This window comes from Egretta garzetta, unplaced genomic scaffold (genome assembly GCF_000687185.1).
Source record: "Egretta garzetta isolate BGI_Z169 unplaced genomic scaffold, ASM68718v1 scaffold30, whole genome shotgun sequence".
Lineage (NCBI taxonomy): Eukaryota > Metazoa > Chordata > Aves > Pelecaniformes > Ardeidae > Egretta > Egretta garzetta.
The window spans coordinates 4,718,967-4,740,475 of NW_009258383.1; the positions used below are offsets into that span (position 1 = coordinate 4,718,967).

Sequence of the window (21,509 nt, forward strand, 5' to 3'; positions counted from 1 at the left end):
CCTGCCGCTTGGCCGGGCTGCGCATGCGCTGCGGCCGTAACGAGAGTCTCGGGAAGTCTGCAAAGGTTCAGCTTCCTACCGTCACTCATCTCATGTGACAGCATGAAGGCATTAGAGCTGAAGAGAAGGAGATCGGGATGGGAGCTGTACAATGTTTGGTTTAAAATTATTTTTCTCCTGGATCTTTGGACCTATCTCACAACTGCAGTATCAAGCTACAGCCAGAGAACTGGGATGAAGTTGGCAAAATACTGTTTTTTCTTATTCTTGTCAGTTTGTCCATGTTCAGACCAGGCTTTAATACCACCTTTAGGGTGCTTTCCTTCTGCTTCTGCTGCATTGTGCTGACAGTGAGAGCAGGAGTACCCGTCACTCCTCCAGAGGTAGCCCAGTCTCTGGTTCCTGCCCAACTACCTACGTCTTGCCTGGACTGCTCTTCAATGTCCATTTGCTGCTCTCTTCCATGTCCATTTATAGATCCCGGGATACCCCCTTGTCCCCATTTCACCGTGTGACTCAGACCTGTGCCTGCAGATGGATCTGGTGGAGGAGCTGCTTTTGCAGCTATCCTATCCTGTTTGCCCTGGCCTAAAAAGCATTACATCTAAAAAACATTAAAGCTAAAAAGCTTTGTTTGGAAGACTGTCATGCCAAGCTACAGGCTCCTTGCTCAGGCAGGTTCTCCTATTAAAGGCAACTGGGTGGAGCATTAGCAGACTTGCAGGTTACTGTCGTTTGTCTTAGGAGGTGACCTAAATCAACAGAGTGATCTACCTATCTGGGACAAACACCCACACAGTTCCTTCCTCCTGCAGCATCTTTTGATGCCCTCATTCCAGCATGGATTACAAATACTTCTCCTAAGATCGTGTTCGTTGCTTTATTCATCCCACGCATTAACCAGAATCTTTATGTGTTCCTTGTGGATCACCTGTTAAGTTGGTTGACTTGGGGCAGGGGGGGGTGTTGGAAATTAGACAGCATCCAGGTGTATTTAAAGCAGAAGTCGTCTCCTGGGGATGTAGAAGAGAATTGTGGGAATATATTGTAGGAGTTCCTAAATGTCAGCTCAGCTGTTCTCACTTCTGCTGTGTCCTCGCTCTGAAGTGATTAGCTCAGGACTTCTCTGACGTAATACCTAAGTTTCGACCTCTGCATCTAGCACAGAGGTGAGTATGGATTTAAAGGATGTGTCAGTATGAATCAGGGATGTGTCTGCTGACTGTCAGGTTATCTGGGCCAGAGTCAGAGGCCAGAAGCCAGGGCAGGACTGAAGCCAAGTCCTACCCTCAGTTGGTTCTTGGTCATAAGTCAGTGACTTCTCAGAAAGAAGCAGATGTGATTTTGCGTGTCTCCGAGGTTAAGGGGAAAAAACTGTTTGTTTACAGCCCTTTACTGTGGACAAGTCTTCCCTGCTCATTCCAAGCAATCTCTTACTCTTTCCTCTTTTTAGCACATGTGATTGAAGAAACAATGAACCCTTTTTTCCTCCCCCCAACGAGGGTTGTATGTTACTTCTAGCAATGCCAAGAGACTTTGTGACTCACCCAGCTAAGCAGGACATTCAACACTGACCCCCGGGTTCGCAGGCGGCGTGATTTTATTGTCCTTCCTGTTCCTATTGTTTCGACAGGTTCCCACAGCCAGCGTCACCATAGAAGGAGCTTCTGCCCTCAACCGTGTCCGCTGGGCCCAGGCTGGGAAGGAGGTAGCAGTTGGTGATTCAGAAGGCCGCATATGGATCTATGATGTTGGAGAGGTATTATTATTGGATTTTTCTTTTTTTTTTTCAAAGGTCGGCTCCTGGAGAATGCCACATCCAAGTTTGAGATAAGATCATGTATCGTAACACAGGAGTAGGACACCTCCAAAGAATAAGTCAGATTTCTTCCAGCGGAGTCCCTGTTGATTTTAGGTTGCCAACAGTGTGTTAGTCATAAAGCTACCTTGCAAAAGAGTTAACTAGTTAAAGTCTCCTGAGAGAAGCCTTTTTGAAAGTTTTCAGTTTTTTTAAAACTTTTTTTTCAATGATTCTATGTGTACAGTTGGAAAAAGTTACAAAGGAACATGAAGAGGAAAATAGAAGTGCAAAAAGAAGCTGTGTTGTTCTGAAGTTGGCCCTTGGTTTATACTCCAGTATCTCTTATTTCATGACTGGATTAATGCTGTAGATTTTTCTCAGTATGACATGTACACAATACATCTGTTCTTTTAATACTGAATAATGCTGAATATGTCTGAATATGTGCAAAAGTACTAACAGGAGGAGATGAGAGGTGTCATTGTGGAGGATGGTAGGTGCATGTGTGATAAAGAGCATGTAGGTGCTGAGAAATAGCAGGATGCGTATTCTGTGTCTAAGGCTGCTCTCAACTCACCCTGCTACATCTTATAAAAACCATCTAAACTGCAGTGTGTTTGGCACTGATGGAATCTACTTCTTTGTTGATGAATACGGTATAAAGTGTTCTGTCGGCATTACAATCCCTTGGAACAGTTAAGGGTGAATCTCTGAGCAATCAGCTTTTATGTAGAGAATTTGTTTTCCATCATTATCTGTGATAGGATACTGAGATATCCATCTCTACACAGTAGGGAAACATTATAGAATACATACAGAATTATCTGTAACTCTCATAAAGTGATTTTATGGCCCATAGCAAAATTGCTTGTGCATGACTCATATTTTTGGATTGCATTCAGTTGTGCAGGAGTTGCCTTTCCTCACGAATGTTTGCTGAAACTTCTTGCCGTATTGTTACCATAATTTCTAAATTGTCTAAGGTTACTGCGTTCAGATTTCCACTATGACACTGGCAGGTCAGGCTGTTTTTATTTATTTTTCATTTTTGCATGACTGTTCTGAAAAGGTAGTTTTTCTGTCTTCCAAGTGATACGACAGGCTATGGAAATGTCTTTGATGACAGTGCAGTCTGATCTTGTCTGGGAGTCTAGACGGGCTGTAGAAATGTCTTTTTTTTGCATATCATACACCAAATCATTCATAGGACTGTTTATCCCTGCAAGCTCACCCAGGAGAAAACAGATTCAGTGTTCTATGCAGAAGAAGTAATATTTAAGTTTTTGGCCTTTCCTCTGTATAATCAGACTTCAGCTTGGAAAATGAGTCACAGTGATACACTCAGATCAAAAAGAAAGACAGACTTCTATTACTTGAAAAGGCAAAAGACAAGAGAGTTGTTCAACAGTGTTTATTTGTGTGAGTCTGGATCACTGTTAGAAAATCTGTTCTGCTTCGCGGATGTTGCATGCCCTGCCTGTGCAGAGCCCCAGCATCACCAGCTCAGCTCCATACACCCTTAGGCAAACAGATGAATGTCCATCTGCATGGCTGCTGACAGGTCGTGGGCCATCGCCGCCCCTCCTCCTCTTCTGTAATGAATGAAGGAGCTCATTAAATTGTTGCCTGGATCATTTTGGCAGTATCAGTCTCTGCAGTAATTCCCATACCAAATGTAGGAGAGGTGGTCTGGGCTGCAACAGCTTCAGATACTACCAGGGCTGCTGTGTTGTTAGTGGCTTTTTCTGATTTAAAAAAGAAGGGTGCTCATTTCTTTTCCAGCACAACTCTTCTCACTATAAAGCCTTAAACGAGATGCAGAAATACTTTGCAGCACACAAGCCTGGAACTGAGGGCGTGTACAGTAACAGCTTCTTCAGTCATTAACCCCCAGTGCCAGTCCATAAAGAGCTCTCTGATGAGTTATTCTGTGCTTAGCTGTCCTCAGGCATGACGCACGGGGGATTCACAGCATGCACGTGCACTTTCGGAAGTGTCTGGCAGATACATGGCAGCCTTTAAGGCTCTCTCTTTACTTCAGCGTGCAGACACCGGCTGGTTCCTTGGCTCAGATGGGATCCTCTTTTGACTGTCCTTTTTGTATGGGTTTGGTTCTGAGATATGACGGGGCTGGTCTGACAGTTCAAGAGGGGCAGTCCTTGTCCCCCACCAGCCATCCATCTTTAGCCATAACCCGTGCTGCCCTGTTTTTGTGCTGGTGCTTGTCACCACCCACATTGTGGGGAGGGAGATAGATCAGCAGAGAAGTATTGATTTTATTTTCCTTGGGGTATTTTTCTCCGTGAACTGACTCAGTGTGAGAGTAGATGAGTGAGCACATGGCTGGGGCAAGGGGCTGGAAGCTGGACCATACAGCACCTGGCAGCACCTGGCTTTCATATTTGACCCAGCAGTATTGCAAAGCCTGACATTAAGCTGTGACAGTTGGCCTTTCAGCAATAGCACTCTATCCGTCTCCTGCAGCATCAGCTTCTGAAAAGGCCTCATCACTGGAAGAACTCATCCCTGCCTGACTGATAACTCAGTAGCATCCACTTATTTGAAGGTGCATCTCTCTGATTTGGGAAGATGGGTGTGATTACTTGCATTAGAAAGTCAGCAGGCCATTTTACAAAGACCCTAAATACACTCACCAAAAACATTAACGTTACACTGCACCCTTTTAAAACCTTTTTTTTTTTCTCATGACTGTTCCAAATATCACATTAGATCAGCTGTAAATTCATAAAACATTGGTTCCATCAGAAAGAACCATGATTGTATTTGTATTACAATAAAGCGCAGTGTCTTTGAATTTCACATTACTTGTATAAGCAATTTTTCTTACCTGTTTGAACAGGCAGAATTGACTCCATGAATTTTGATCAGGGCAGAAGACATCAGGATATCAAATCATTAAGGAAAAAGCTAAGTGACAGGAATTTTTACTTTGGTAGACTCATCACAGTTTTAAGGAACTATTCTAGAGAACAGTAAGGTTTACTGCTGCTATTAACCCGCGTGGCATAAAGAGAAAACATTATATGGCCTAAATGAAAATGTAAGACATGAGGCCTAACCTTGCATCCTTTGTGAAGGCAAGGAATGTGAGATCAGGGCTGTTTTGCTTGTGTAAGGGTTTAGGAATTGGCCCTTTTTGATATGGTATCCAGTCATAGTCTTTATGACACAAGAAATGGCAGAAACATGAAGAACATTGCAGGGTCCGTGACCAGGGAGTTAAAAATAATGGTGACGTTTTCAGCTAGGCTATATAATGTTATCTCCTTAGAGTATGTACTTTTAGTTGTTTGATTTCGGCATCATGTCTGAAAATAACTGAACACATTTATTTTCACAGTGAGAGGTCTATTTTGTCCTCAATGCGTGTGCTTTATGCCCATTAGCATTAATGGGAGTTATACACACACTTCCAGGGGAGAGGAGACTTAAATAGTCCATATAGATGTGCTCTTGTGGATCAGTAACCACTGATTTAAAGAATGTGAATTATAAAATTAAGTAAAAACCCAAACAAACACACAAAAATCTGATTGTTTCAGTGTGGTGGGATCTTAAACCTATATAACTTAACCAGAGAATATAACCAGTCATTGTAAATACACTTTATTCTCTATAAGATCTAAATATTCCAACCTTTGCTGGTCTAGTAGTTGAGATAATATTATTTGTGATAGTATGTATAACGTATTTTAGCTCCTGTGGTCTTATGGCTTATTTACTGGGCAGCAAGTTTTCTGTATGGTAGAAGTTGATTTTAACAGAACATGGACCACTGACTGTAGATTTATTCACATGTCCAGATGATTGATAGTTAGACCTAACTGCATGTCTCTTTTGTAGATATATTTTCTAGAAAGCTTGCTCCCATTGTGCATGCTTCAGTGATGTTAAACAGTTGCCGCTGTCATAAATATTCTCTTAACAACCACGTTTGTTGCTTACCTGGCTTATTGAGAATGCTCTTTGCACCTTTGGTTGTGAAAGAAGCAGCTTCTCTTCCACCTTCCATTATTTCTTTGTTTTTCCCATTAATCTCTTCCAGGTCATATTCTGCTTGCCCTGTGAATAAATAGATAGAAACTGTAAATCAGTGATTTATTATTTGATTGTAATCAAATATAAAGTAAGTTTGCAGCTCGGGATTGGAGTTTGAAATTGTAATCATGAGGAGCTTATTGCTGTACATTATTTTGTTAAACTATGTACAGGACAAACTATTGCATCTGTTTGGCAGTCTTTCAGACAGTTGATTCTAGTCATGCTTTTAAAGGGTGATTAGCATGACAGGTGGAACTGGAGAAAAGTAAGAAAAGGTCTTTCCCTTGACCATCCAGGAAAGCTGGCTCTGCCAAAGAAAGCAGTAACCTGGGATTCTTTACACAGTTATTACCTCTGTCCTCGTTTCCTTGCAGTGAAATCAGAATCATAGTGATGTTTATGTAACTTTGTTAGGTTTCAGAGTTAATATCTCCTTAAGCCCTTTTAGGGCTGCTGCATTAGGTTGGTTGTGTAGTTCCCCATTTGCTCCATGATGGGTGTTAATCCTGTATCTCATTTTCAAGTACATGGCCAGTGAGGGAGGAGCTGACAACTGCCTGAAATTTGTGGATGGAGCCGGTACAGTAAGGAATATCCCGCTGGCGCCTATAAAATAATTTCCTTTGATTTCAGCAGCCTTTAACAGCTGCTCTGAGATTCCCAGGGTTCTAGACAGGGAGAAATGCATATTTGTGACCAATTCTCACATTTCAGCATGGCTATTGAGTGCCTTATATTTCTGGGGTGCGTGGGGAAGGGTTGGTACTTTGTACTCCTATCTTGAGATCCCTGTATTTCCCTATAGATTTCATACAGAAAACAACATATCCAGCATCTCTTTCATGCAGTTAAAAATTGCTGTAGCCCAGAGAGAGAAATATGAAACTAGGTTTTGTGTCATGCAGTTATCCAGGTAGATTTTCCAGTAGGTTTACTTTTGCCATCATAAAGCTCCTGTAGAGCATATATTGAGTTAGGAAATGTTTTTGCCACAAAAGCAGAGTTGAGACTTGCCATAAAATATTTTATTTTGAAATCTGTGTTGAGTTACAAGTATTCTTGGAACACAGATAAATGGCTCACACACATATCATGAAGGCAAATTTGAGCAATAATAAGGGGTTGTGCTTACAACCAAGTTTTATTCAAAAGTGTTCAAAGATCAAGTAAGACACAGTAGTTACAACAACACGCACAATCCAGGCATAAAGGATAATTAAATGGATTGTGAGGCAGTGCCTGAATTTCACCATTGATATTTTTGCTAGGGAGGTTGGAACGCTAGCCTCGGAGAATTTTAAAAGCATGTTTTAACAAAGCAGAATCTCTTAAGAGTTGTTGGAAAATGTAAAGAGCTAAGGTTTTGATTTGCTTCCCCTCCGCCCCTGGTTTTATAATGTTCAGTCTTGAGAGACTTTTAAAACTGGAAGCTCTTAGAGATGACCAAAAAAAAAACCAAAAGAGAACGAGAGCTCACTAGGAACTCCAGCTTTTTGCTTGAATAATGTCTGAAATACTGAACAGAACACACTCTTCATCCCTCGTCATTTGAATTTTGACTGATATAGCCAGTATTCACAAAGGGATTTTTGAAGTAGGTTAAATAAGAACTCCCTAATGAAAAAAATGCACTAGTTTGAAATCAGTCAATTTAATTACTGTGTTTTATGAAGGCCATTACCCATTGCTGATTACTAGGGTGATAAAATCTTTAAGCTTTGGTAGCCTCCATAGGGGGTGAGCCGATCTAAGTAGAGCAAAGTCCAGTCATTATCACCCTAAATACTTGTGTTTCTCATTACAATATTCATTACTTTAGGTTACTGTGAATGCTTTGAGGTCTTTATGTAAGCACTGGTTTATTCTCCTGTAGAAAAACAATGTTATGTTGATCAGTTAAAACCAAACATTTATATACTTTTACAGTTTAGAAGGAGGCTGGGCTACATCCAGACGTAGAAATGCATACATTTATGCCTGAGTACCCCTATACACTCCTATTCATGGCTGTGTGGTTGTCAATATGGTCGTACTAGTCTGATAAGTAATGGAAAAGGATATGAGTTACCTTTCTCTTTCAGTCCATTTTGGTCTTAACTAAGCTGGAACGGAGGCTTGTGTTCCTCCTAACAATCTTCATTAGTGAAGTATTTTTCAAGAGGGAAAACTGAGCCATGATCTAACCAATCTGACTTACCTAAGGCTAGTTGGGTTGCTGGTTGCTGAGGGCTGGAGCTGCTTATCTCCAGTGCCAGTCTAGGGCCTCGCACTTCCCCTTCCCTGCCACCTCTTGCACGTCGTGCGGCATCACTGCCTCTCTGCCCTTCTCAATCACCTTTGTCGTGGCCTTCTGACTTACAAAGCAGCTTCATAAACCCGATATTATTTAAAAGGTGACCTCAAAGTCATTTCCTCTCTTGTTTAAAAATGTGCTTTTTTTAAAAGAATGCTTGAAACGTATCAAGGAGAGATGTGGGTCTGGGCTACTGGGAGAGAAGAGTAGCCTGTAAAAAGAGGCTGAAGAATTTGGTGTGACTAGCCAAGTCTGAGCCTGGTGGCGCTATAGGTGATTCATGTACTTACAGAAATAGGGGTGCTCGGGGCCAAAGAGGGAGAACTAGTGAAGCTGAGGACGTGCTGCCGCCAGCGCATGTGGCTGCAAGCTGGCCGCATATTCGAGTCAAAAATTAGAAGAACATTTTTAACTATCAGAAGGCTGAAGTTCCAGAGGGGGTAGGGACAGCTGGACAAACAGCCTCTTGAAGTGGAGCCTGTCAACAGGATTTTGTGATGTGCTTGTGTGTGACACAGCACCGGGCATACAGGGTCACTCTCATGCCTGTGCCATGATCTACGCTTGTTCTTGGTAATGACAGAGTTTCTTCTGTTTTGCTATATATATAAATGAACATGGAATCCACTTCCATTTTGCTACCGGAATATTACTTGTAAAATTAAAGGAGTAAGTACTGGATTTTTAATGAAGGTACCCTTTCTCTCGTTTGTTGATTAGACAGTGGGATTAAATGGGCATTAGTGAAAACAGACAGAAAGAGGGGGGGTTAAATATTCAGCCTAAAAATTCAGTTCGTTCTTTATCCTTACCTCCCACTTGCAAATGATGAAATATTTCAGTAGTTCTCCAGAGATAGCTTACTAGCTCCCCAGAGAATTTCATCGGGTAAAAAGACATGAGTTTCCAATATGATACAAATATCTTTTATAAGAATTCCTCAACTCCTCATCATATGAAATAAAAAGCTTAAGAAAACCAGTCAACCAACCAACAAAAATCTGGCTCCAGTCCTTTTTATTCATTTGCACACTACTTTTAAAGGCGACGTATGTTTCCTTTTCCCTTGCAAAGGCCCAGATCCTCCCCCTGCAGAGAGGATCAGAGAGAACAAGCCGCATGTGACAGGAGTTAATCATGTAGCTTAATGCACTATTAGAAGGCACTCAGATAACGAAGTGATGAGAGCAGCAGAAGAGAAGCTGTAAGAGATCATTCCCTTTCTGCACAGTAAAGCCTGCAGGAGGGGCAGAAGGGAGAGCTGTATGTGACAATCTTCCTGCCGGTATTTTCTTGCTGAGCTGAGAAACACTGTAAAGCGCAAGAGAGAAAGGAGAAAGGCAGGCTCCAGGTCGGACATACCAGTCCATCCACTGTATGTTTAGCCCATCGGCACTACCAGTGGCTTCACTAGTAGCTCCTCAGTTACTGCTGCTCCTGATAACCTTTCAAGAGGCTTAGTGGAAAAGATAATCTGGGTCCAGGCTTTCCATGGCAGGGTCCAGGCTTTCCATGGTAGTTGTCGGTGAGGCAGTGGAAGCTGAGCAAGTGCTGCAGCTGGTCTGCCCTGTCCTGACCCTGCATCCTGCAACACTGGTGGGGGACGGAGCTGAAGGCAATGCATGCTAATAGTGTCATGGAGCATGTATTTTAAATAGCTAGTTAGTCTGTTGGGTGATATTTTCTCTGAAAGTTTTTACCTGCTTTGTGATGTAAAGAGAAGAGTAACAGAAAAATGTTCACAGGTTTAAGTAACAGAGAGTGCGGAAGGGGAAAAGTACCAAATGCAAAATTTAGTTGAAGCTCAGTTTGTGTGCAGCAACTTGCAAATTTCATTGACATTCACGTGTTATCATTGTGGTGTTAAAACACTTCTGAAACAAGAGCTGCTTTGTATAATTAATTTTCTTCATGATGCTTCTGTGGTTTCAACCTGTCACATCCAGTAGCAGTTTTCATTTTGAGAATCCTTAACTATGTTTTCAATCTTTTTTTATGGTTTGCAAAATGGTCTGTATTTTGAACATGAAAAAAATATTTAATTCGTGACTTGGAAAGTAACTGTTAAACCTAAAATATCAACTGAGGATAAGTCTGGGCCTTAATACATCCTATTCAGCAGCTAAAATTCCATATTCAGTGTTTAATTTAAATGTGAAATGTATCCTCCAGTGCCTAGAGTGATGGAAAACTCTATGTCTGAAATGAAAAAAAAAAACCCAAAACAAAAAACCCAACAAAACAAACCCCCTGCTATTTCATGGATGAGCTTTTGCAGATAATGGAATGTGTGCAAAATCTCAGGGAAGGGAGCAACTCCCTTGCAAGCCAAAATCTTTGAGCACTTCATAAGCTACTTTTGGTGAGAGTCCGTTTGCCAACTGGGAGCCAGAAAGCTGTGGCAAAAGTCCTTTACAGTTCCTGTTCTGCCAGATTTCCTGGCATGAATCATAGCGTGGACATGGCCGACTTGGTTTGGAAAGGAAGGAAGCTGAGCTGAAGACACCATGATTTATTTCTTCCCTGAAGCGATAGTCCTTCACTCAGCTGAACTTCCAAGGAGGCATCTTTGCCAGTGCCACAGGCTGAAGCTCTAGTATTTCAGGTAAAAATGATGGGACAGTTCTTCCAATCAATGCAGCTGTCAGTAAAAAAAAAGTAGATATTGGAAAGAACAAATGGTTGAAGGCTCCTTACCTTCTACTTTTGATCAATTTGGTATTTTTCAGCTTTCTAGTACAACAATGAGAACTGATAACATAATTTGGTAGAGAAGGAGTTCTCCTGATCCCTTAGCTCCAAGCATTAAATGTCCTGAAACTCCTGCAAAAAATTACAGGAGTTTTCCATGACTTTGAGAAAGGGCAATCAAAGCAGGACTGAGATTCCCATGTGAGACGAACATCAGGCAGCATGCCTCACTGTTTTTCTTAATCAACCCATAAATCTATGGCATTGCAAAGCGGTGGCAAGGTAGGAGCTGCAAGAACTTTGCCACTTTAGGGCACCACCTCTTTTGAAGCAAAATTGTTAGCTTTTCTGAAGCATGGCAGATGCTCTTTCTGCTCCCATAGCTGATGAATTGTATTAAATCTCTTTTGTTTCCAAGGACTTAAGCAGGCCAATATTCTCTGCCATTGAAAGTATCACTCAAGGAGATCCATAGGAGAGGATCCCCACAACGTGACTGGTGAAGGCACTCTGGTGTGCTGAAGAACAGGCTATGAGCTTATAGCTTGACATATGTATTTAAAAAATAAGAGGTGGTTTAAAGAAACGAAAGTAATCTAAATTTCAACTTTCAGTCACCTCTTTCAAGATGACTGGTGATTACTCAATATTTTATCCTCTGTAGTCAGTATCAAGTGCAGCATTTTGGTACATTAATTGAGGGGAGCACAATCTGTTTGGGAGCTTGGACATCATTCTCTCCGTTTCATCCAGGAGAGCCTGAGTCAACTCTGGTATTATAGGTGGAACTGTAGCGTTGTTTACAATTAAAGATACTTTCCACTTCCTTATTTTCTTTTCCATATGCGCTACCAAGTTTTAATCCTTCAGGCTGAAGTTTTCCATAATTGGTGTTTGCTTCCAGCACAGGTTTTGTTGTTTCTTTCCTTTTTTTTTTTTAAACATTAAAGACCATATCATAACGCAAAATTAATAACATGCTCAAATTGAGGGCGTTAGCCTTAACTCTGACATTTCCTATCTTTGAAGTGTTACAGTCTGCAGTCTTAAATGTTCTGTTAACGCGCATTTGTGAGTCACGTATGTATAATTTACGGACTACATTTCAGTCCGTTCTCCTGTTAGACTGGCATCGAGGTGACTGCTGCAGACAAAGAGGACCAAGTTTAGAAAAGAATTAATGGGCATTCACATGCTTGCATTCCTACATAGGCCCTTTATACAGTGTATCTTTGCACATTACACATAAATTATTAAAATAACACCATTGTTTGCTTGGTATTCGAAACATAATTTACCATCAACTGTGTAACAATTCAGCAGCTACTGTTCTCCTTAGGAGAAAAAGTCAAAGTTTGCTGAAAATGGATTGAGTTTCTGTTTGAGATTAAGCTTTTTTTTTTTTTTTTTGTCATATAAGCTAATATTTTGTCTTCTTTTTACTATGGCAGCACTGTTAAATCAGACCCTGCTGGTGAATTGCAAAGAAATAAATCACAACAGACATTAATCTAGATGAGGGCTAAGTAATTAACTTCATAGAAGGGTGGTGTATACTGTGTCTGTGACACTAGACTGACTGCTGTGCATAGAATAAATGCAGTATTTAGGCTGCCTATGGTATTCCACCCCTTCAATTAAGTAAACAAATATATAGAGAGCTACTCTGGAGTGTATCCTTTGTGGTCTAAACACTGTATCTTATTAAAATCATCTGCATGCAGTATGTGGGGTTTGGGTTCCTGCCAGTGGTTTCATCCATTGTTAACAGTGATGCTCGGCTCTCCCAAGAGTTAAATACAGTGGTACCATAGTTATGTGAAAAGGGTGCTCTTGGTTACTTTGGTGGCCATTCCGTTGCATATTACCTCCCACTTTGTTTCCATCCATGTGTGTGGCATAGGGTGTTGCCTAGAAAAATATAGGCTTTTTCAGGAAAAAAAAAAATCCATATAGGTTGAGAAAAATATCAAAGGCGGTCTGTAATTGATTCTGGGGGGCAAGACCGGGGCCAGAATAGGTGCATGCCTGCTTGCTCTATGTGTGTGTATCAAGGTATTCAATGTTTACATTTACATCTCTTTTCACCTCAGTGATAGTGATAAAAAAATCTGTTGAATTCCAGAAGATAGGATCAGTTGCTTAAAGTGGAACTATAATTCTTGTTTTTCATTTGTAAGTATTACGATCCTCATTCTGCAAGTGCTCTCTTTTACCTGGAAAATTAGACCGATTTGTGTGTTCTACTTTTTAGAAAACATCAAGCTGAAGTAGTTATATTTTATCATCGTTAAAAATATTTTTACCTACAATGTCATAACTGCATTCAGATGTTAATCCATTGCACAAAGTATTTGCAGCAGATTTCTTTTCAATACACCACTTAATTTTAGAGAGTAATATGGACAATAGAGGTTGACAAAAACTCTGCTTAGAGAAAATAGCTAAAATGATATTTGCCTGAAGCTACGTTTATTTGATGATGCTATTAAATTGAAAGAATATAAAAATGGTGATAAACCACATACACAAATAACTTAGTGTGAAGTCTGAGATTTTAGTCATTAGTTTACCAGACTTGCTGTTTTCCACAAACTCAAATTAATCTGAATATTTTCTAAGCTCTAACTAGCTATCTCTCAAAAAGTGTTTAACTTGCCCTTCTCAAAAGTTGTAATAGCAACAAGAGTTGCATTTTAGAGATGAGAAGAACATAAATTTTCATATAGTTTTTATTCTCCCTGCTGGATATGAGGGGTTTTTTTGCAAATACAGCTGTATAGAAGCAGAGGCAGGATTGTCTAAAATAAGATCAGCCTTTGCCTCCGAACAGCAACAAGCCCAAGTGCAACTAATAGAAGATGCGTGTTTATCAGAAAGTTTCTGTTCTCTAGGAGCATGGTGACTAGCTATAGAAACCCATTGACTTAGATCAGAACAAGGTTTTCTATATACAAAAATAAGAAGGCATTGTACTTCCACGAAATGTGTTTGAACGGGTCGCAGATTTTTGACTCGGGAACCGCTGTCACCCTTGGAGTGTATCTTGGACCACCGTGCAGGCTCGTCTGCAAACGTCTAATTGAAAACAGTGTGTGGCAATACGGTTTGCGCAGGCCGGCTGCAGACCACAGGCTTTGGCAGATCGTTCCAAGTCGTGGTGTAACGGTTCATTTTCAGATTCTCCTTTTACACCTGTGTCCACGGGATGTGTGTGTTAGAAGTGATTATAGACCCTTCTGGTTGGAAAAATTCACCCCTTCAGAACAACCCCTCACTCAGAGACAACGCTGAGGAAGTTCTCCTTGCAGCTGTTTTTGCTTTGAGGTGTCTGAACTTTAGGTGAAGATAAAAAAAAAAAAGTGATTATTAACCTGGTGATTGGGGTTGCATGATACTTTTGGCAGCGATCAGCGCTGCAGGCTATGAACCAGTGTCTCAGTGACAGGTAGGTTGACCCATGAGGTACAGTCATTAGAAGGAAACGCAATATGTTGAACACGGACGACTGTGCTCCCTTTGAGCCTGTGGGACACTGGTTCCTCCAAAGTGGAGGCTGTTGCTGCTGAAACTGCATTTTATCTCCTTCTCAGGAGAGTCCCCAGCTCCCAGAGGAGAGCTGTGCTGGACAAGACCAGGGCGGGATGAAGGCAGGAAGAGTTTGTCTGCTCCCATCCCAAAGATTTACAGGCTCCAGGGAAGGCAAGGAGCCAGGAATAAAGTGAAATATCCTCAATGAATAATTCATTTGCTGAAAAGTGGTTTTTCAGGGAAACTGAAGCTATACAGAGATTTGGACAAATTGAGCTGAAACACTCTCAACCATAAAAAAGATGGATAGGCGGGGAATATACGAAAATCTTGAAATATGTTGTAATATTTCAAGTTTCTGGATAGATTCTTTTAAAAGGTGCATTTAAAATTGGGGGGGGGGGGGTCTCAAAACAAATGTTACTGGAAGGTGTTGAATGATCTGAAAATGAAAATAAATTTATGTTGATTTGTGTCTTCAGCCACTGTTTTGTTGTTGCTTCTCTGCTTGCTTGGGTAGCCCAGCACTAGCTGACACATATGGCAGCATCCAGAGTTGTCTGGTAAGAGCATCTCCTTTTCCTGAGTTCTGTCTTACAGTTTTAAGAGATGCAGTGTTCAGTACAGTTGCTAATAGCATGGTTTCTGGGAAAACACAGGAAATACGGTTTGTGTTTGTAAGATCTCTGGTGTATGGATTGGAAGGTCTGCACACAGAGGAAATCTCTGCCTTGGCGAGAAGATGCACATAAACCATCTCCTTGGTCAGTACTAGCATCGAAGGGGAGCACGTGTTTGTGCTTCAGGGCTGGAAAGCTAACAGGTAAGTGAAGTGCTTGGCTAGAGTGATCACCCAGCAAACACAGAGAAGCTTCAGAAGGTTCAAAAATCCAAGGACTCTGTGGTGGCACCATGAGAGATAGTCTTGTCATGCACTGCATAAATCACATAGAATTGTAACGCATTGGCAAGGCAAAGCCAGGTGCTTGTCAGGAAGATCCTGGTGGTCATTCCCCTTGGGTCTGGTAATTTTATCCTTTATCTACAGTGGAGAATAAGCACAAGTTGGAACATCTCACCTGTAAACTTTACAAGCCTTGTTGCTTTAAAGTCTGCTGTAACCGCATGACTCTGAAAAATGGACTGTGGGGACCTACTGTGGTTGACCTATGTGGCCCAGCTAGGCAAGTCCCTTCTCTCCAAATCTAGATGTTCTTTAGATCCTCTTCAGTCTTGAAAGCACAACTCAACACATTATCACCCAAGAAAGAAGAGGGTGAGAATGATACTAGAGACAAGGTTCTAGCTGGCCAGGATCCAGACACCTCTAGCAGATGGGAAGGAGAAGAACAAGAGGACAGGGAGATCTCAGCTCCTAATTTACAATCCTTTTGCTGTTGCATCCCATCATCTCACCTTCTAGGCCCTTTGTATTCTGTTCTGTACAGTCAAGAGTTGCCTTCCCTCGGTGTATGTACGTACGGTGGACAGGGGAAGCACAGTCTGGGAAAGGTGCACGTAGGTATAATGTTATCTATCTATAATATGATAAACTGATAACTGTAACACCTCGCAGGAATAGGCAGAAATATATTTAGTGTTACTATCTGGAGGCTGCCCCTGGGCTTGATGAAATTACCAATCCACCTTTCCAGTGCTTAATATTAATTGTGGCTGCTGCATATCAGCCCTCCTGTGCAGCACGCAGCCAGTCTCAATCCGGGGGCTCAACTGAGCTCACTTTGTTTGGTGAACTAGTTTAAATGCTAAAATCTTTACTGTGTCCAGTATTTAGTATGTTACGTGTCTTTGTTGGTTGTTATACGTTACTGATTATGTAGGAAGCTCATTGAGTGCTTTTGGAAGAATATTTTATGGAAGTGAATTGGGGGAGGAGATCTTAAAAGTTGATATGATATAAAGAAAACTTTGATTTCTTTCTTTTTTTTTTTTTTTTGAGAAATGAGAGACCCCAGTTGTCCTGAGTTAAATATTTTCACCCAATTAAAAATGGGTCATCCTAACATCTTGAGAAGATGTTTTGCTATACTAAATTCTCACTCCTGTAACCAGCTGAGCATGTGTAACTTCACAAGCAGAAGCAGGTTTATTTGGATGCATAAACTTGTCATCACACTTGCAGGTCAGTAGGCTTGCAGCCTGAACTCTCTCCATATTTTAAAAGCCAGACAGAGGACCAAAGTACCCCTCTTCCAGCAGCTTAACAGACAAATGTTGGCTAAAGTCACCAACTTGCTTTGATAATACTGGTTTTCTCATGAGAATTACTGTCTGACACAACCTAAATGTGCCATGGTATTTAAGTCAAGGCAGTGTGAGTAATTAAGTCAATTAATTAGGTGCGGGTAGCGCTTACCTTCCATTGTGATGGGATCAAAGGAGAACACTTAATAGCATTTACTTCTTGTTCTGCTCCATACCTTAGTGTCAGTTCATTCAAATAACCTTCTGACCCAAATGTTAATGTAAGTTATTATATTAAGTTGCTATGCTTTGGTGAACATCTCTAGCCTGCGTTGACATCATGACTGCTGGGACTCAGCACATGCTGCTTTGTAGTAACTGGAAGAGGACAGAAAAATGGCAAAAACACCAAATGAGTGAGGAACACCCAGATAGCCCCAAACCTCTGCCCTTTCTCTATGAAGTATCTCCTCGTTTCTTCCACCCCCTGCCCTAGTATTTGCAGAAAAAGACTTGTGCAGAAAGCTGAAAGCGCAGGTAGACCCAGGCCTCCAACACTTGCAGGTGTCAGTGTGCCTGGCTGAAGGAACTCAAATGGAAAATGTCTGGAAGGGGGGAGCATTAGCTCAGACAAGAATTTGAATTGGAGTTTGTGTATGCTTCTGGTTTTATTTGTGTTTTTTTGTGTGTAACTGTTGCGGTTCGGTATTGGGGCCTTCACAGAGAGAGAATAGGGGGGAATAAAAGTAACTTTTTCCTTTGACTTCATTATTGCCAAGGTTTCCCTCCACATCCCTGAATTTACATTGGAGAGGTTTATTCTACCAACAGTCTGTTAGCAGGATTGGCCCCTCGTTGAAAGCATGAGGCAATGTGTGAGATTAAATAAAGTAAAATAAGATGAAGTTCTAACTAATTAGATTGTGTGCGGGCACTGAATGTTTTCATCTCCACGCTAAAGGTATTCACTTCGATCATTAATTGTTTTGGGAACAGAGTCATCAAAACCAGCCCAGGCCTTGCTAACACTGTCAGCTAAGCAATGCGCCTAATGCATGTGTCTGTGGGGAGACTCTTCAAGTTTGAGATACCAAGTTGTTTTAATAGGCTGGACTTCGATTTTATTTGTCTGCGGCCATGGTGTGGAGTAAAGGAAATTAAATGATCCCAAGGTCATAAATATATTTCATTTTTTTCTTCGGAATGACATATTGTCTTCTTCAGCCATTTAATACAATGTAATGCTGTTTAGGACTTTAAAAGACAAGGAGAAATGAGGCTTTATTAAATTCAATAAGTAAGTCCTTTGCCTAGGATATTGTTCCACTGTAATGATTTCACTAGTTGAAATAAGTGAGACTCATTTCATGTTTTCATTCAAGAGTTTGATAAATGATAGCGCTGTGCACATCACAAGAAATAAAAGCCTTTTAGGACGCAAGCAATAGCAACAGGGGAATTGCTGTGCAGCTGGGTTTGGTTGCATCTGTGACGGAAGGCTCTCTGCACTGCCCCTTAACTTACCGTACGGTGGCTTGTACAGGTGTGTGGCTGCCACCAGGCCTGCGCGACGGGTACTTGCGTGCTGGTGCGCTGACCTCCACGCTGGCGGTACGTTTCCTTCTGCTGAGGGGTTTTGAAAGAACAGAGCTGTCTTTCAGGCGAAGACCACAGCAGATCCACATCTGGGCGTGTGAGCCTGAGAGACAGCTGCCTCCCGGGATTTACCCCCGTGACTCTGGGCTCCGTTCCCAGGACGAGTAAAGGAGAAAAATGCAAAAAGTGGAAGACAGAGAAGGGAAAACCCGGAGAGTGAAGCGACACCTATTATTGAGGCCTGAGATGGCTTTCACACAGATTGCATTTCTCAGTCTGTACCCTCAGTGAATGCTGAACTGTACTATATTCAGTGTTTCAACAGGCAAAACCCCAAACTTGTTGTACAGCAGCTCTTCATACTGTAACTGAGTCGCTGTTACACACACTATACGTGGGAAGCTTTAGAACACAGGCTACGTTTTTCCCCGAAACATTGGATGTAGAGGCAAAGCTAGATGCAAAATAGCTGAGAAACTCATGGGCGCCAGTGAGATACAGAGGAGAGGCATAGATCCAGTATTGCAAATTCCTGCCCACGTGATTAACACTGAACTTGCCACAGGGGACGTGGGGCTTTCACGCGTGGCTAACGTTGGGCATATACACAAGCTCTTTCCCCAGCTGGGCTTTGCTAGTTCGTGTCCCCCGTTACATGTATCGCGGGTGGGATGTAAGGAGAATAACGGGACTGTATTCCTGCACAGCCTCGCGTGCGCCTACGCCCTGCTAGCGCCAAGCGGGCGCAGTTAGCCAGCCGTCTGCGCGCCGGTTTTGGTGGTGTTTTGAAAGGAGTCGGTCAGTACAGATTGGATATTGGGTACCACAGGCTGGATTAGCTAAGGTCATACTCATCCTTGAGTCTAAAGGCATCCCTTTGCTACGGTGGGCAGCAGTTTATTACAGGCCCCATGGTTTCCAAACAGTTGCCTTCTGCAGTACCAAGCGCTGCATAATATCTTGAAATGGTCATTTTTTTCATATTATAGAATCATAGAATCATAGAATGTTTAGGGTTGGAAGGGACCACTAGTGGTCATCTAGTCCAACCCCCCTGCAGTGAGCAGGGACACTGCTAACTAGATCAGGTTGCTCAGAGCCCCATCCAACCTGGCCTTGAATGTTTCCAGGGATGGGGCCTCCACTACCTCTCTGGGCAACCTGTTCCAGTGTTTTACCACCCTCACTGTAAAAAATTTCTTCCTTATATTGAGGACATGATCGCAGGGCTTCAGGAGGGCAGTAAAAACATGCATCGTTCATCTTGTTGCTGTTTTCTGGAATTTGAGTTGATGAAAACAAAGTTTGGGAAAACTGCTTGCTGCTTTTTTTTTTAATTATCTCGATCCCGGCTTGCATTATCTTCCAGAAGTTGCAGCGTTGGATCCAGCTGGAAATGACTGCAGTATTATTTTGCCACAGCACTAGAGCATTTTGTCTGGAAGTTTAGCTATTTAGATTACACATCCCTCTTGAAGCCTAACATTCAAGAGCTCTTCATTAGAAACATCAGTGGTATTAAATGGAAATGGATCTTGCATGGTGATATAAAACAATCAGCCCAGTAATGCAGTATCCAGTTGGTATAACATTTCCATTATAATGCATTTCTTGTAATCGTGAATTCCTTAACATAGAGGAGGGTAACTAAAATAACACAATATATTTATTTTACTATTAAGAGCTTTAATGAACTTCAGGAAAATAGTTTCAGTGCAGCGTTGTAAAAGCTCTGTTACCTTGCGCGCGTTGACCTCGGTCCTGCAAACAATTACGCTTGGGCACAGCCTCGCTGACTTCAAATGCCCAGCTCACGTGTGCGAAGTTAAACATACATGTATGCACTTGTAGAGATCAAGGCCTCGCCTTGGTTTGGAAAATCTGGAATATTTTAACCAGGGGGAGGATTTTGCAACAACATTGCAGCACGAAACTTTTCCTTAAAATCAAGCAGATACAGCTTTTTTCTCTGCCACCGGCTGTAAAAGCTCCTTCCAGCTGGTACCGAAGGGGAAGCTGCCAGATTTGTCCGGGGAAGTCGGCAGCACTTTGCAGCGTAACCAGCCCACGGCGGGTCAGCGGGGCCGGCGCCTGGCTCCCTCACCGGGCACACCCGCAGCCATTGCCAGAGGAGCTCGCCTCAAAGGCAGTGCCTCGATTTTGGGCCAGAGGGATAGCCGGTCTCCCCACGCGGTCTCTTAACTCCCTGTTGCTTTCTTCCCCAGCTGGCTGTCCCTCACAACGACGAATGGACCCGCTTCGCTCGCACCCTGGTGGAAATCCGCGCCAACCGAGCCGACAGCGAAGAGGAAGGGGCGGTGGAGCTGTCGGCCTAGAGGGGGAGCGGGAGCAGCGCCCGCCGCCGCCAGAACAGCAGCTTTCCCCCGCTGAGGACGCCGGTGTTCGGTGTCAGAGTCAGTCTTGCTGTGGCTTTTGATGCCAGTGTCCGTGCCAGTATTGCTCAAAGCATTCCATATTAATCACGCTGCTTTACACGAGGCTGAAAATTTCCAGAGCATTTTCATACTTTATATTTCTGTCTGAAAAGTAAGAAAGAAAAGACAAATCAACCCTTTATGGGTTTAGTTGTTGCCTTTTAACTACTTAGTAGCTGTATTTAATAGCTAGGAACCCCTGGTTAAACTTGTGCTCACATTGCCCTTCTGGCATAGTCCTATTAAATCCATATGAAGCCAGATATGATTATGTGCAGATGTGGTGTGCTTCACTGTATGGGACTGGGCCAAAGACTTTAGATGTGGTGTTTCACATGGTGACTTACATTATGAATGGATGTACTATACGAAAGTTGCTGCTCCTTATTTATTGCAGTGTGCTGCATGGAACATATTTATTTGAAAGCATTAAAATAAACGATCCTAAAGCATGTGCATAATGAGAGAACTGCATTGTCTGTGTGCTGCTGTAGAGGTTACATTAAAGTCCACATAACAATTACAGTACATCAGTTGTGCTTAAGATGTAAGATCTATAAAGGTTGGCTTGAGTGGATGGAATGAGTTTCCTTTCCTTTCCTTTCCTTTTTTTTTTTTTTTTTTTTTTAAGATGCCTATTATTTCTAGGCACTTTAACTATATTTCAAATACAGTTGGTCACTGATACTTGTCATGCAAGGTAGCACTAACGGTCTGACAAAGGGTTGTGGTTCCTGAGTATGACAAGAGTATTGCCAATAAAATGTATCAAGCCCGTTCTGTCGCAGTGTGGTTAATCCTTCCTTGCCAGCAGCGCTCAGCGTGTTCATTACCGGTCACTGGCGAGGCACTGGGAAAACGAGACTGCCCTGACTCGCAGAGTGCTCATGCAGCT

At 42.1% G+C, this 21,509-nt stretch overlaps 1 protein-coding gene across 4 annotated transcripts in view; it reads left to right on the forward strand.

Moving 5' to 3' along the window:
• DYNC1I1 (dynein cytoplasmic 1 intermediate chain 1) overlaps window positions 1-20,515 on the forward strand; it is a 176,820-nt gene extending 156,305 nt beyond the window's left edge. For all 4 annotated transcript variants that reach the window (XM_009641943.2, XM_009641959.2, XM_009641950.2 and 1 more), the window contains 2 exons: window positions 1,626-1,759; window positions 20,405-20,515. In XM_009641943.2, coding sequence (XP_009640238.1) covers window positions 1,626-1,759; window positions 20,405-20,515 — 245 coding nt within the window. The remainder of the gene's footprint in view (window positions 1-1,625; window positions 1,760-20,404) is intronic.
• The last annotated feature ends 994 nt before the right edge of the window (window positions 20,516-21,509 follow it).